The sequence below is a fragment of the Tachypleus tridentatus genome, chromosome 12 (genome assembly GCF_004210375.1).
Source record: "Tachypleus tridentatus isolate NWPU-2018 chromosome 12, ASM421037v1, whole genome shotgun sequence".
Taxonomy (NCBI): domain Eukaryota; kingdom Metazoa; phylum Arthropoda; class Merostomata; order Xiphosura; family Limulidae; genus Tachypleus; species Tachypleus tridentatus.
Window position 1 is genome coordinate 28,137,370 of NC_134836.1, and position 17,651 is coordinate 28,155,020.

Below are 17,651 nucleotides of genomic sequence, written 5' to 3' on the forward strand. Positions count from 1 at the left end.
GTTTTACCAGTTATTGGTTAAAATATATTTTTAGCTGTACATCATAATGACGTTCGATTGCTCGCCATTTTCGAAAAACCGGAGCATGAGTAAGCAAGAAAAAGCGATTTTAACCCCCCCTCACCATATAACTAATCTTAATTAAATGTTTCTGTTATAACAATAAAATGAAAGTAATTGTTTCTTAAATACCTTGACGTAATAAAGAATTGTTCAAATATCTAAAGACCTCAAAAATTAAGTTATTAATAAGGTTTAGTTTCGTAGGTTATGAAGGTGTTTTAAATGGCACCAGAGTAAACTCGGGGAAACTTCAATTTAGACGCTATTACTTAAAGCAGTATAAAATATGAATGATTTAATTAATATAAAATTATTTAGTTTATTAAATGAAACTGGTAATTTCCTAACATCTTACACGTCGTATTTTTACAGATTTTCCAAAATAAAATATGTATGATTTTAGCCAATTGCGCTAAAGGCCTGCAATGCACAGTCAGATTAAATCTGCCTCTAGCAGTCCCAGAAACTTACGTCGTGAAGTCGACTGAAAGGTGAGATGAGTATTAAGTTACATGAATTTAACACTTATTGGTGTTTAATAGCGAAATTGTAATTTCATTGCAATATTCATCAAACGTTTTAATTCAATTTAAAAGAAGCTACACCATATTAATTTTCCAGTAAGCTTTAACTATTTTGTCTAGTTTCGTCATTTACTTGTTTAAATTAATTTGAATAAGAGGTACTTACTTTATTTTAACTTTTTAATAGTTAATGTAGCTTAACAGTAAGGGCGTTAAGTGACTTGTTGGTTAGTCTAGACCGTTTTATCCACTATACCAAATTCTAAAATAAAACCTTATAACATAAATATCAAGTCTACCCTTAAACTCGCTTAAATCAACTACATTTATCACAGATGAAGGCAATCCGTTCTGAAGGTCAACCACCCTGTTGAAAAAAGAAAAAAAGCTGCCAGTGCTGATGATGACTCCTAATCTGCCAAAACTGATCCCTAATTATACCATACTCCCAATAAATATGGAAAAACAACCTACATTAGCACCATCAATTCTTTTAAATCAAATCCTTTTTTAATTATTGTTTTTTTTTTTCAAGAGAAAAATAAATGAGAGGTCGTAACCTTTTCACGTTTGACAACCTTTCCATTCCAGATTTGTTCTCCTTGGATCTATTTCCAACAACTCGCCACTCTTGGTGAGGTAAGTAGCCCAAGACTGAATATAGTACTCCAAACGTGGTCTAACCAATGATCCATACATTAGCATTGTAACCTCTTTAGACTCGTATTCAGCTTTTCTGTAGATACAACCTAAAATCCTATTTGCTCTACAAGTAGCAACGATAGGTGCTTAAATGGCTTAAGGGGCTGATAATCCAGACCTTCGAGATCCTTTCTTCCATGACATCGATAAGGTTATTCCCATGAAATGTGTGCTCATAACTCAAACTGTGATACCTTCCTCCATACATTACATTTCATTTATTATAATCAAAGGTTATTTACCATTATTTAGACAATTCTTTAAATAATTCAAGTTCTTTCGTAAAGCAGCTTCTTTCTTTCACAGACAACAACATCAAAACAATGTATTAATAATTATTTCTTATATATCAATGAAATAAAAAAAAAATCAAAAGTTCTAACGCTGAGCCTCGAGGTACCTTGCTTGTGATATTAATCCAGTTTGGCTGAAGTCAACTTTTAACAGCCCATTGTTTTCTTCCACCCATTTGTCTGTCCAACGAACCAACCTATTCCCTACACCTACAAAACGTTTTAGCAGTGTCAAGTGTGTGACACCTTGTTAGATGCTTTCTCAAAATTCACATACACCAAATCCACACTCGTATCATTTCCTACATGAGCAGTAACATTTCCAAAAACTGTAAAAAAGTTTAGTGAGGCAAAAGTTTCTCCTAATGAAACCAGTCTGATTATTGAACAAAATTTTAAATTTTGATAAATGCCTTTGCAAAGCATCTTTTATCAGAATTTCCAAAAACTTTCCTATAACTAATGTGAGAATGATAGGTCTATAATTAGCTGGACAGTTTTTATCAATTTGGAAAGAGGAGTTACTGTAGCCAGCTTTTGGTCCTACTCACTGTTCAAGGATTTAGTAAAAAAAAAATCAAAATCTTTTGGGAAAAGTATCTGGCCCAGAAACCTTAATTTTTTAAGTTTGTCATTTTTTTAACAAGCTTAAAACAAATATTATAATCTTGTTAGATTTTGTTTTCATCTATAAATGTTTCAGGATCAAAAATATTATTTAAATATTCCTTGGTAAAAAAACTTAAGATATTGAAGAATTTAATAATCTAGCCATTTGATAATCATCAGATATACAAGCTTTCTTCATCATTACTTAAAGTTTCTATCACATTTTAACATTTAATATACTCTTAAGATACTAAAAGGAATCCTTTCTATTAATTGTTACATTTTCAGCTAACCATTTGATGATCTGTAGCAAATTTCATCTAAAAGTCTTCTCTCCTTATAACCACTAATAAAAACCTTACAGATTTAACTTCATTTCTATTAGTTTTAATATATTTAACTTGAACAGGAAGTATCCACATTTTCACATATAAAATCACTCATCTCTTTGTACTCTTTCTATTAAACAACATCTTATCTGTGTTCCAAAGAAATGCTTGTCATCAAATTTGTGTATATTTAACGAGGTTTCAGTTATTCCCACTACATCAAAGTCCTCTGTTCTGACCAATGTTGTGAAGTTATCCATTTGATTCCCATTTCTGATATTTTAGTATTACAATAATAACAGTTTAGCTTACTATTAAAACTACTTTTGTACTTTTCTATATATTTTTTCTTCACAATTCTGGCCTTCTATAGTTTTTTAATCGTAGTTTATAGTCGTCCTTACAGTTAATCATTCTTACAAACAAGGCAGCCCTTATTTAAATGTAAACCATCCATTTTAAACAGATTCATTTCCCCTTGAACTGATTCTAAAAATCCAACCAGCCAAGTTGCTCGTCCTTATAATGCTAAAATTGAGATTCGATACCCGTGGTGAGCATGGTCCAAACAGCCATTGTGTGACTTTGCGCTTAAACACAAACGAGCAATTCTTTCATGTCTCTCGGTATAGAACTAGTGGCCAAAATCTAAACTTTATCACATTGTCATTTCTCATTCTGCGAAGTCCTCCAGTAAGCATACAATAAAGTGACGGAATTACAACGCTAAAATTCGGGGCTCAATATCTTACAATATAAAGAATACAGATAGTCCATTTTGTAATTTTGCGCTAAAACATTTTGTGAAAACAGTTGTGAAAAATGGCATATTTGTAATTTATGGGACTGAGAATAAATAGAACCGTATTTCATATGACAGTTAAAATGTAATTTCATGTTTTGAAATAAAAGTAAAGTAAGTTATTCAAATGAATGTGAATGAACAGTACAAATTGTTTCACCAACGACCTAACCGGCTGAAAATCATTTCTTACGATAACAAAATGAAAGGTTTCAAAGAGACTGGGCGTTAGTTAACATACTTTATCAAGTTTGAATGTGTTGCACCATTTAGTTGTTTGAACCTGCAACTTCTGATAATTTGTCCTTAATTTCATTTCTCACAGGTTTAACCATATTTAGTATACGTATAAACACAGCTAACCAGCAGACCAAATATTAATATCTTAAAAACTATGAATCAAACTATAAAAACTTTCCTTAACGAAAAATGAACACAAACATTAGAATGTGAGCGTATAATAATGTTACACTGTTTGACACCTATGACGTTAGATGTTAAAGGACTTATGAACTCCAATTACATGTCTCATTAGAATAAAGTATAGAACTAACAGTAAGAAGGACCAATACACTAATCTAATAAGATAACAGTGGTTACTCTCCATAATACGTAAATCCTTCTTGGAAAAGTCATCTCTGCGATCTTCAACGAGAATAAGATGACCTGTGACCTAAGATAATATAACTTGAAAAATAACAAGATATTTTAACAATATAAACCATAAAATAACAATCATGTAATATATGAGACTAGTTTCATTTACGTGTTATTAATAGTCCAGAGATTTTAAGTAGAGCAACACAATTGTCTAGAAGTTTGCTACACAATGTTTAATTAGCTATATAGAAGTTACACGTGCGTTGTTAAGAAAATAAATGAGTAAAAAGTGCTGTATGTATGAATACGTGTTTTGTTTTTTGTGTTATTAATTAACCAACGTTTTAATATATTTGACGATTAACTGCGCTCACACACGTAGTGATCTGTTTTTGTATGTATACAAAGCTAAGTAATTTGTCCGTCCATAGAGGGCACTACTAAACGTTTTACAACGACTTAGGTGTTACTTAAGTGTTCACGCCTAAACATTTTATGTCAAAAAATAATATTGCAAATAAAAGGATTTTGATTTTTACACAGTTTGAAAGAATTTAATTATAAACGTCTAAAACAAAATCAGTTAAATATATAATATTCTCCTAATAACTTGTTTAATCCAGTACTTAAAATTTCTCGGAAAGAGTTAACACAAGTTATTCGTTGCTGGTGTAACTTTTTATCAGATCGTATGATGTCAGCTTAGTGTTTCAATTTTGCTCATGTTAATCAGCAAAAAAATCCCAGAGAAGATGCTAAGAACAAAACACTAAATTTTCTCAGTGAAATAACCTATAATCCATATTATGTTACAATATGCAATATATTATCGTTAGCATAGGCTTTCTTGGTTCGTAAACTAACACAACAAAACTGAAACCTTCCCGATTCATTAGCATCAACTTTTATAAACAGCTAGAGGTGCTGGATGTATTTTTGTGCACAACTTCAGGGTACACTGCAGTACTCACATCTATAAATTTAGAAGATGTTGAAGCACCTACGGAGCTTGCACCTAAACTTTGGTTCCATAGTCCGTATAACGTGAGGGCTAGGACTGTGATTAACAGGATATTAAAAACAGGAATCTAATTAGTTCTGCATGTTGTATATCGTACATATTTACAAAACTGGAACATATTTTATTTTACAGGTTGTGTACTATTGTCCATATTGTGGAGTAAAATCATGTGTCCGGTATCATGTTAAAGTATTTATTATTATCAATAGTAGCCATAACTAATTCGGAACTGCTGGTTAGAATGAAAGTAATTACTCAGCAACGCACAGATCCTAGACGATTACTGTTAACGGAGTATCGGAATATATCTTAACGTTTAAAATGTAATTTGCAGTTACGAATGTGGATAGTTTTCAAGGGTATATCGCGGGTCGAACATTGGACCTTTCAATTTGTAATGCATCACGCTAATAACTCGTCACATTTGGCCCTGAATGATTTGTAAGCAGTATCATCCAATTTGTTTTTATTACTTGTTAACGATGGATGGGTGTTTCTTTCTGCCCCGGCATGGCCAGGTTGTTAGGGCACTCGACTCCTACTAAGAAGGTCTCGGGTATGCATCCCCTTCGCATCAAACATACTCGTCTTTTCAGCCCTGGGGGCGTTATAATGTTACGGTTAATCCCACTATTCATTTGTAAAAGAAGAGTTTGCGGTGGGTGGTGATGACTAGCTGTCTTCTCTCTAGTCTTAAACTGCTAAATTAGGGACGGCTAGCGCAGATAGCCCTCGAGTAGCTTTGCGAGAAATTCAAAAAACAATTGAATTTCGCCTCCTGTGGTTGCGTTTTTCTAACTAAATATTTTAAACGAATAAGACAAACCTTTTGTTATGGTTTATTTATAACACGAATGCAAAGTCTTTTCACATTTCCCTCATTTTAAAAGAGCAAAAGCATTTTGTTTCTGAATTGCTGATTGGTTTTTATGATACGCTTATAAACAGATCACATTAGGTAGATTTCTTCTTCATACCTACACCCAGCTGTTGTTTCAGACTTGTAAGCAAGCTTGGTTATTACTGATTCAGTAAAAGTACCGCGCGAGGGCGCTAAAACATTTTCTTTTATTCGTCGTCCTTTCAAAAGTGAATAATTGTTTCTCTCATTTTGAATAGTTCATAACTACACACACACTAAACTATTATTTTTATAAAGTAAAAGAGTGATAAATTTTGACTCGCACCATTGTATTTTTATGTGATTTATTCTAAACCATCCTCACATGGTTCAACCGGATGTGATAAGACTTTAACACCAAAAATCTGGTTTCAACATCCACGGTAGGCATAGCCAATATATAGCTTTCACTAAATAACAAGCAAATTGAATAAGCAGCTATAGCTAATCATATACAAATATATATATGTATATATATATATACAGTAGAAAAAATAACACCAATAGAGTTAAGTAAACAAAGTCAAAAGGAAGGACTGCGTTTAAAACAGTAAATTCAAACCTCTGACTAATTATATTAGTTTGTTATAACTTAAACACAAGCTGAGACAAAAAGTAAATTTAAAAATAATAAACAACAAACGCTGCACTAATTGAAAGACTAATATACGGTATATCTCCACCGAAAGGTGGGTCCTATTTTCTTAGTCACCTCCAAAACCTAGGGTACGTTTATATCCCACACTATAACAGTAGCTTGTATCCTGGAATCATTTCAATTGGTGCAGCGTTTTTGTTTATTGTTTCGGCTTGTTTTCAGGTTATAATAAACTAATATATAAAGAGAGAGGAATAGAGAGACAAAGTGAACAGAAGGGAACATAATATCTAGCAGGTTATGCACAAATTATTATTTTCCAAATATCTGAAAGAAGTATCTCCTATTACATAATACATAGCTAATATATCGCAATAGTGTTTTCTGAGTTACCATGGAGATGTTTGGAGTATAAACTATGTAAACTTGTAATTAAATTGCTTTCTAGAACCCAGTCTTGTGCCGTAATAACGTAACAAATTTGACATAGATGATCAGTATACAACATTCACACGAACCGTGATCTCAAACCTGTATGACACGTCACTAATAATGGGTTTTCTTAATAGCTATTTGCATTTAAGTATTTACAGACATACTAATTTTCAGGTCAGCAAGACAGCAGTTCAACACGAAGTTACACAGATCACAACAACGTGTACGACAGTGTAACATTCAATGCTTCTTGACAACATGACGCTTCTTTCTAACCCTAATGTACACATTTAGCTTTAGTCATGATGACACACCATACATAACGACTTGTACTGCAGAATAACACACAATATTTCATGACCACAAGACACTTTTACTCTGAAACTAATGTCAACATTTAGATTTAACACAATGATACACATTACATTACACAGTAATATGTACTATAGTATAATATTCAATATTTCTTGATGATGAGACACTTCTACTGCCAACATTTAGGTTTAGCTATGATGATACGTAATACTATAGTATAACATTTTGTTTACAGTGAACTTACAGTATATTACATGGTGGGTTATTTTGGCGTAGCATTCGATGCATTGCTAATAGAAATTTGTATTAGCCTATCTTTCCGCTCTGAGTAGACCGTGTGTCAGGAAGGAAGTTGTTCACATCTGTACCTGGGTTAGGAACATGACTCACTGATATAAATTCAAAACGTGCCAAATAAATTAATATTGCACATGGGAACGACAAACTTTTTTGGTCGTTTATTTCAAATTAAACACCAACTAAACAACGGGCTATCTGTACTTTGCTCACCGCAGGTAACGTTGTAAGTCCACCGATAAACCGCTGTGTCGATGGTGGAGAAAACTGGAAAAAAACTCTCAAGTGAAGTTGCTTTAAAACATTTTGTATGGAAAATCGTTTTGACAGATACAACACGAAATAAACAAGTATTAGTGAAAATTATTATAAATCACAAATAGTCAGTGTTTAGGAACATTTCCTATATTGTCACCACATACCGCCAGTTCTTGAGCTACTATTTTACCAACGAATAGTGGGATTGACCGTGACTTTATAACGCCCATACGGCTGAAAGGGCGAGCATGTTTGGTGTGTCAGAGATTCGAACCTCCGACCCTCGGATTACGAGTCGAGCACCAGGTGTATTCTGTTACCATCCAGCTCTGGGTCTCCTTTCATACTATTTCATGTTATTAATTAATTGGTGTTCACTGGATGCAGTCAAGTCTTACATGATGAAATTGTAAGATCGCGGGTTAAAGTACAAAAGTGTGTATGTCTCAAGAAACGTCTCTTCATATCAGCGTTATGGTGATTGCTAAAACATAAACTTCGTACAGTAATGACGGCCATTTTGTTTCCATTGAATTCCTCCACAAAGAGTGTAAGCGCACTGTCTGATATATATATATATATATATATATATATATATATGACGTGTATGTGCCCTCCCCCACACTGTGTGTGTTTGTTGTGTTACAGAAAATTAAATAAAGATTTTTGTTAGATTGATATAAGAACGTGGCACAATTTAAGCTAACCACATAGTTAACGAAGATAATAAATGCTCAATAACATTGATAATCGATGTGGAGGGTTGTGACCTCCCCCCTCCGCTATTAACATGCTCCTTGCTTCAATTTATCATCTCAAAAAGTTTAGTTGCGATTGGTACAGGGACCTAGGAGTAACTACATAACAGACATACGAACAGACACGGGGATTTTTGTGTTTTATGTATGATTTCTTGGTTAAGATAACAATAAATAATATTTGTGATTCCATGGCAACACGTTTTGAGTGGAGGTATATAATGCCCTGAAACAAAGTGCTAAATATAAAAACTGATAATACATTTTTACTTTATAAAATACATGTTAGTGTTTAGAAAGGTTTCCTCTGAAAGAGAATCAAGTGAGACGTTTTCCATAAAATACGTTCAGTGAATTTTGAATAATGAGTTATTTTAATAACTTACCATTTGTTCTTAAATATAGCGTACGTTGCTTTTAAGGAATACCTTAACATGCTTTAATACCAGTTTCAATAGATGTATGTACTAGCACGTCCAAACTTCACTTTGAAAGAGTTATGGATGGGCGGTCCGTTTCGTCTAAGAAAGTAGTTTATTACACTGCCCTTGAATATTTTGTTAAACAATTAAAACGATATTTTAAAACATTGAGTTCATAAAGTGTGAGAACAGATAGTTAGTGTAATAATTTCATTGAACTGGATAAAATATGGAATATGTATTAAGGGTTTATTATTTATTTCACTTGATCTTGTTTGAAAGAACTAAGAAGTAAAATATAGAAATATTTTTATATGGTGTGTAATATGTCAGTGTTAAAAATTAAACTGCAAAATTTGTATAACTATCGTTTTCGCCACTAGATGCCAACACCATCGTAAATCATTGTCCAAACGACATGGTAAAAATCTTTATTTGCTTTTAAGATAAGAGGCGCTTATCTAATTGAAGAGGTGAAAAGTGAGTTTGCTATTATATTAGTAGCAATAATGATTGCATTTTCAATAACTATTAAAAATCATTGATACTTGTGTTTAAGTATGTATGTTAACACTAAGTAAGGGAGGAAAACTCGACTCTGCTTTCATTTAATCAACATATAAGTATATATACACTTTATGTACAGTATAAATAAATATATATACATATTTAAATTTCCTAAATAAAAAAGACACAGTAGAAAAATTGTTTTAATGCTTTGTTACGGCTACCATGTTACTAAGCTTATATTTAGTTTATTTGTTTGGTTAAAATGAACAACTGAGATTTGATAAATTTAGGTGTATTCAGTTACGTTTAAAGATTACCGAAAATGGATGAGGTAAGGAAAACACAATAACAAAAATAATTCCAGTTCAAATCTGATCGTGAAATAGTATTTTTATTATTGAGACTGTTCTTCCATTTTCTTTAATGTCTACAAGTAAAACCATTACCTTTAATTTCATAAATTGACAAAAAAATTACGAAAAGCCGAAGTAATAAAATGTTTCCAGATTAAAGGAAAAAGACTGTGGTACTTGATATAAGTTTTATATTTCTCACGAACGTTATAACCTTTTGAGATAAAATAATTTTGAAAAATAAAAGGTTTGTTTTGAATTTCGCACAAAGCTACTTAAGGGCTATCTGTGCTAGCCGTCCCTAATTTAGCAGTGTAAGACAAGAGGGAAGGCAGCTAGTCATCACCACCCACCGCCAACTCTTGGGCTACTCTTTCACCAACGAATATTGTGATTGACCGTCACATTATAACGCCCCCGCGGCTGTAAGGGCGATCATGTTTGGCGTGACGGGGATGTGAACCCGCGACCCTCAGATTACGAGTCGCACGCCTTAATACGCTTGGCCATGCCGAGCCTGTTTAAATGTCATACCAGATTAAAAGATTAAAAAAAGGTTTAAATTATATCATATCAAAGTAAGACTTGTAAGGGTGAACCGGGGGAGGGAAATTATATCATATCAAAGTAAGACTTGTAAGGGTGAACCGGGGAGGGAAATTATATCATATCAAAGTAAGACTTGTAAGGGTGAACCGGGGAGGGTAAATTATATCATATCAAAGTAAGACTTGTAAGGGTGAACTGGGGAGGGTAAATTAAATCATATCAAAGTAAGACTTCTAAGGATGAACCGGGGGAGGGTGAATTATACCATATCAAAGTAAGACTAGTAAGGATGAACTGGGGAGGGTGAATTATATCATATCAAAGTAAAACTAATAAAGATGAACTGAGGGAGGGAAAATTATATCATATCAAAGTAAGACTTGTAAGGATGAACTGGGGGAGGGTGAATTATACCATATCAAAGTAAGACTAGTAAGGATGAACCGGGGGAGGGTAAATATATCAAAGTAACACTTGTAAAGATGAACTGGGGGAGGGTAAATTATATTATATCAAAGTAACACTTGTAAAGATGAACTGGGGGAGGGTAAATTATATTATATCAAAGTAACACTAATAAAGATGAACTGGGGGAGGGTAAATTATATTATATCAAAGTAACACTTGTAAAGATGAACTGGGGGAGGGTAAATTATATTATATCAAAGTAACACTTGTAAAGATGAACTGGGGGAGGGTAAATTATATTATATCAAAGTAACACTTTTAAAGATGAACTGGGAGAGGGTAAATTATATTATATCAAAGTAAGACTTGTAAGGATGAACTGGGGAAAAGTAAATTATATCATATCAAAGTAAGACTTGTAAGGATGAACCAGGGGAGGGTAAATTATATCATATCAAAGTAAAACTAATAAAGATGAAATGTGGAATGGTAAATTATATCATATCAAAATAAGACTAATAAAGATGAACTGGGTGAGGGTAAATTATATCATATCAAAGTAAGTCTTGTAAGGATGAACTGGGGGAGGTAAATTATACCAAGGTAAGTCTTGTAAGATGACCTGGGGTAGGGTAAATTATATCATATCAAAGTAAGTTTTGTAAGGATGAACTGGTGAAGGGTAAATTATATCATATCAAAGTAAGACTTGTAATGATGAACCGGGGAGGGTAAATTATATCAAACTAACACTTGTAAAGATGAACTGGGTGAGGGTAAATTATATCATATCAAAGTAAGTCTTGTAAGGATGAACTGGGGGAGGTAAATTATATCAAAGTAAGTCTTATAAGGATGAACTGGGGGAGGGTAAGTTATATCATATCAAAGTAAGACTTGTAAGTATGAACTGGGAGAGGGTAAATTATATCATATCAAAGTAAGACTAGCAAAGATGAACTGGGGAGGGTAATCTATATCATATCAAAGTAAGTCTTGTAAGGATGAACTGGGGGAGGTAAATTATATCATATCAAAGTAAGACTTGTAATGTTGAACTGGAGGTTTAAGTGTTTTCATATAGAGTAAGGCTTATGAAGATGATTTGGTGCGTTTAATTTTATCATACCTAAGTTTTACCTGTGAGGATAACTTAGGGAATTTTAATGTTGTTATATCAGAGTGAGGCTTGTAAGGTTGAACTGGAGGTTTAAATATTGTGATACCAGTTTAAAATTTATAAAGTTTACCTGAGGATTTAAATGTCATCATTCCTGTCTAAAAGAACTGTTTCATTCGTTTTCATCTCATAAAGACCCAACATGGCCAGGTGGTTAGGGCGCTCGAGTCATAACTTAAGGGTCGCTGGTTCGAATATTTGTCGTCTTAAACATTCTGTCCATTAAGATGTGGGAGCATTAGAATGTGATGGTCAATCTAACTATGTGTTCTTGATATACCTCGTTACTGATTTGTTTAGTTTTTGTTACTGTTGACTACATCCAAAGGGAAGCATTCCTTCAAACATGAGTACTGATTTGTTTAGTTTTTGTTACTGTTGACTACATCCAAAGGGAAGCATTCCTTCAAACATGAGTACTGATTTGTTTAGTTTTTGTTACTGTTGACTACATCCAAAGGGAAGCATTCCTTCAAACATGAGTACTGATTTGTTTAATTTTGTTACTGTTGACTACATCCAAAGGGAAGCATTCCTTCGAACATGAGTACTGATTTGTTTAATTTTGTTACTGTTGACTACATCCAAAGGGAAGCATTCCTTCAAACATGAGTACTGATTTGTTTTAGTATTGATACCTGCTGATTTACCCCGAGAGAAAAGATTCATGCTAAGTTATATTCTTGATCGCTGTGTGAAGGATAATTCGCATGTAAAAGATGTAACATACGTACATATGTATTCATCATACACAAAATTTAATAATTATGAATTAATTTATTTGTCTTTTTATCTAATTCGGACGTATCTAAAAATACAGTGGAATTTGGAGATGTGGAAGACTAGTGTACTTGTTTGTGACCTGTGGTAAGGACTTCAGTGACCTTGAAAGTATTGATAAAGGACACTTTTTGTCATGCTAAGATGTTTTAATAATGATGAACCTAAGTTGAACAGACGGCAACTTTGTTTCATCACGAATACTGCATGGCCAGATATTCGTCCTTTTAGTTGTGGGGGCGTTAATATGTAATGGTCAATCCCACTGTTCGTTGGTAAAAGAGTAGCCCAAGAGTTGGCGGGAGGGTGGTGATGACTAGCTGCCTTCCCTCTAGTCTTACACTGCTAAATTAGGGACGGTTGCTTTGCGCGAAGTTCAAAAGAGAGAAACGTACACGGATGCTGTGCTTTAACAATAAGTGGAAGACGTTTCAATGAGTTGGTAGATCATCGGTCTGTCTGTAAAATTCAGTAAAGCTCCAATTATAGTTAACGTACTATAATTGAACTTTTCAGCGTTTCCTTTCAGTTACATTTGGTGACTGTATAGCTTATAGTCTAGCCCAGGGCGAATCTGTTCTTTCGGTTTTATGTTTTCCTTATAGCAAAATTACGTAAGACCAGCTACTGTGTCGACTGAGGGGAACCGAACCTCTGATTTTAGGGTTGTAAATCTGAAGTCTTACTTACCACTGTCCTACCGGTGGACGTTTCTTTATCGTAAGGATAGCGAAACTTACAAGTTTTCATATTTTTGACAAACGTTTTTTTATCAGTTGTATAGTAACAGTGATAAACTGGAGTAAACTATCTAAGAAAGCAGCTACTAAAGTCAATCACTACATTACCCGAAGGGTGTACTTCTTTAATATTTACTTGTTCAAACTGTTTGGAGTAGAATCAGTTTTGAAGGCTGAGAAATTGTCGGTTCTGAGATTAATAAAACTAGGTGATAGTTTTTATGTTCATTTTCGAAAAACAAAAGCACTTCAATATAATTCAATTACTCAACATATGTTGCCAGATGAAGAATTATTATACTGGATAATTACATTATTACACTGGCTAAAGGTATACTCATTGTATTTTTACTAAGGAGTCTCGTGAAGTTTGAAATTTTGTTATGTTTTATTCTCAATTAGTGAGTTACATGTTATCCGTGAGAACGCATTGCATTGGCATTAAACGTCTTCAGAAAATAAGAGAAATGAAAACAGATAATCACATAAACTAGGACTTTCAGTTTGGATACACTTGATAAAACTAATGAAAAAAGCGTTAATGCTGAGAATTCGCTGAAACGTGAAATTTTTCTATGTCCTATAGAGAAGATGAATGATTTTATAAGAAGATTAACCTCATATAATTGCGCCAACTTTTCTTTTATGTCACTTTATAACAGGAAGTGTTGCAGTAAAAAGAATGAAACGTTTGTAGTATAAAGGCATTAAACACGTAGCCCTCGAGTAATGACTTATCGCTTTATGACTCCTGTGCTGTAAATTGCATTGATAGGCTTGACAGCTGAAAAACGAGTACCTGGTCAATATATTCTAATCCTTTTGTCATGAATATCGTGAAGTTCGACTTTACTTAATTTAAAGTTAAATGTTTATTGCCCTTCGTATGTAAAAGCAAACAGCTGCCTACAGTTTTTTAGAAACCACTAAAATGTCATGGCTTTTACCAGTTAAACTAAGGATTTGTTTTTATTAAGCAGCTGGAATGTGCTTACTGGCATTAGAAATACGTGCTATAGTGAACAACCTTTAACAACAGGTAAAAATGTTTTTCTATGTGTATGTGTATTTACCCATCACATTTTTCTTTTCTCGTGTTTGAAATAATATAAAATCTCTCACTAATATACTGGAATAAAATAACGATTAGACCTTTTCAGATAGTAATAAGAACTCGATAGTCTAGTATTAAACGAGAATTACTCTACTTTGAAAGATTCAGGTTTGAAATGTTGTACTCTTAAGTTTTTAACTGCAGGAACGCGGTCCTGTGGGAGAGCTCGGTTTTCAGAGCTGGCGATATTCTTTGGAATCCACGTGAAACCATAAATTATTCTTTCACGTTATATTGCATCTGTGTTATAAAAGTTGCCGTCAATCCCTTATCGTGGATGGCGGCCGGTAGGGCGCCTCCCTTCCATCTAGTCAGTAGTTCAAAACTGGGAATGACAGTAAACAGCCCTGGCTTTGTACTCTTCTGTTATTTTTTTCTCAGATTTAATCGAAAATACCATAATTTGAGATCATCGGGTAGTATATTATATTATTCCCACATTTTTCTTTCCATGATTCTATACAAATTACAGTCGATAAAAAAGGATGACATATTAAAATGTTTAACTAGAAACATTAGCATATCAAATATAATAAGGGATTAATTATACAGAGAGACATGATTGTCGTGTTTAGTTTATACAAACCCTACGGTGAAATAGTAGTAGACTTGAGAAATTACAACACTAAATATTCGTGTTCGTTCCATACGGTGAGCACAGCGGAAATAACCCATACTGCAGCTTTACAGTTAAGAACGATAAATTTATTTAAAAAAATATGCTGTTCTAGAAAACCGAACACGATGGTCGAGTTTTGTTTACGCTGTAGATTAACACTTTCTCTAAATTTTACTACCAAATTGACTTCTGTTTAATGATTTTGTGACGTGCAGATATAAATAACTGAGTATAGCGCCATCTCGTGTTGCTTGTACTTTTGTTTTTTTAAATTTGCATGTTTACGCTATTTGTGTAGTTGTGTCTTCAGTCATGACGTCATAAAATTTCACAAGAAAGCTCAAAGTTTAGTGCTTCTTTTTAAGGGACTGTCTAAATAAATCAATATTTCGAATTTATAAATTTTTATATTTTCCTGCGAAATATGCGTATAAAAAATTAAACAGATTATAACAGATAATCGCTACATTGCAGTCTTCTTAAACATAAAAAATTCAAATTAAATCTATTTGATGTCAAGTATGTTATGAATATTGAATACGTGCATTATACAGTTGTCATTACACCTTTTGAAAAAAGATATTTATTCCAGGTATATTACAAGCCTTAGAACTTCACTAGAAACATTGTACATTTACAAACACGAATTATAAACTTTATAATAACCATTGGTGTGAACTATATTTTTAACAGTTGATTTAAAGCATTTATATTGTCTGATAGAGTGATCCCTGGTATGATGTGACGTGTAGACATATCATGGATGTCTAAATTTGTTGTGATGTCTTAAACTTTCGTAAGATTCAGAGAAATCAAATGCTGAGTTAGTGAATAAGAGGGTGAGTTAGTTTAGTCAGTTTATTGCTATTAACTTTGAATTCGTGTTCCAATAAGGAAGAATTTTTAAACAGTTAATTTGAACTTCTGGTTGGAAAAACCTATGCAGTTAGACCGAATCTAAAACCTAGTCTGTAAATCAGCAAACCTAATAAATATATTTTATTACGTTTTATTAAAGGATGCCAAAAAGTACAGCAAAACATCTAAGCAGAACAAAAAGTTTGTAAGGACAAAAACTGGATTAAAAATAACATCAATCATAGAAGAAAACATCTTGGGAGTAAATTTATTAAGACAAAGACAGATTGTCAACACATTTCTGTGTATTTGCTCTGAAATTCCAATCTCAGACAACATTAACTATGAAATATGCAATAGAATAAATAACCTATTCCTAGATCTGTTGTTACAACTACTGAGTCACCTGTGACTTCAGAACCTTCCTGGACTACTTCATAAAGTTAGTTTCACAGGCCTGTTGAACTACACCATCTAATCGATAAAATTTCCACAGTACCTTTATTATTTTGTGATCCGAATATGATTAGTTCAAAATAACGAAATAATTTTAAAAAATGAATTGATAGAACAAGAAAAATAAGTTATTCATCTGATAATTCACTTAAAAGAGTCAGTCTTAACAGCATTAATTAATTTTCTAGCTAAGAGCTGTTACAATACCAGCTGTTGGCTGCCTTGTCTAAAAATTTTGAGAAGGAAGTTTCCAATGCAAAATTAGAAGAAGATTAATGAGGAAGTACGAGATCTTGTATGAACTTGAGGAAGATATGGAAAGGCTTTCCAAACTACTTTATCCAGATGCTCCACGTGATATGTAGGATTCTTTGATACACAATCATTTCATGGATGTTATGGTGGATAAGGATATGCAAATTACATGAAAGCAAAGTTTGGTGTACACATTTAAACCGAGCTCTTCAGTTGCACATTGAACTTGAATTATTTAAAACTGCAAATATACAACTTCAGGCAGCTTTCAGATATTATAAGATCACCAGATCAAACAGAGTGGAAACAATAACTCCCTTTGATGATAGCAGATGATAACAAAGTATTAGTTAGACGGCTAGTTACACGGAATAGAGTAAGTAAAGGAAAAGAAATAGATGTTTAACTTGTAACTTAAAAATACAGCTAGAAAATACATACAAATATTTGTAGGGAATAAAATTCCTCCCACAAGACTATAGAAGAGAAAAAAAACTGCTGTACATGTAGGAAAAAATGAACATTACATTCGAGAAAGTGATGATTCATCTGTTGATAACGAACAAAGGAGACAATTTATATGTAAAAATGAACATTACATTCGAGAAAGTGATGGTTCATCTGTTGATAACGAACAAAGGAGACAATGTCTTGAAGATAAGAATACTCCACCAGCTACAACAGAAATGAGAAGTTCGTTATTAAAGAAATTGATCAACAAAACAATGGATTTTAATGGAAATTCTCGTCAAATGTTGGTCGACTCTAGATTTATAGCAATCATCGAAGAAAGAAGGTGACTTGAGATGAACAGCAAATGACAGTAAAGTTCCAGCAAGAGGAAAGCTGGGATTCACTGTCACTTTGGAAACTTTTCTCCACAACGTGTTATGTGGATTATT

General features: G+C 33.1%; 1 protein-coding gene across 1 annotated transcript in view; it reads left to right on the forward strand.

The window, feature by feature from the left end:
• LOC143235428 (uncharacterized) overlaps window positions 1–17,651 on the forward strand; it is a 37,153-nt gene that overhangs the window by 8,675 nt on the left and 10,827 nt on the right. Inside the window, exons 2-3 of the mRNA XM_076473585.1 lie at window positions 436–554; window positions 1,179–1,226. Of these exons, the coding sequence (XP_076329700.1) occupies window positions 457–554; window positions 1,179–1,226 (146 nt within the window). The 5' untranslated portion in view covers window positions 436–456. The remainder of the gene's footprint in view (window positions 1–435; window positions 555–1,178; window positions 1,227–17,651) is intronic.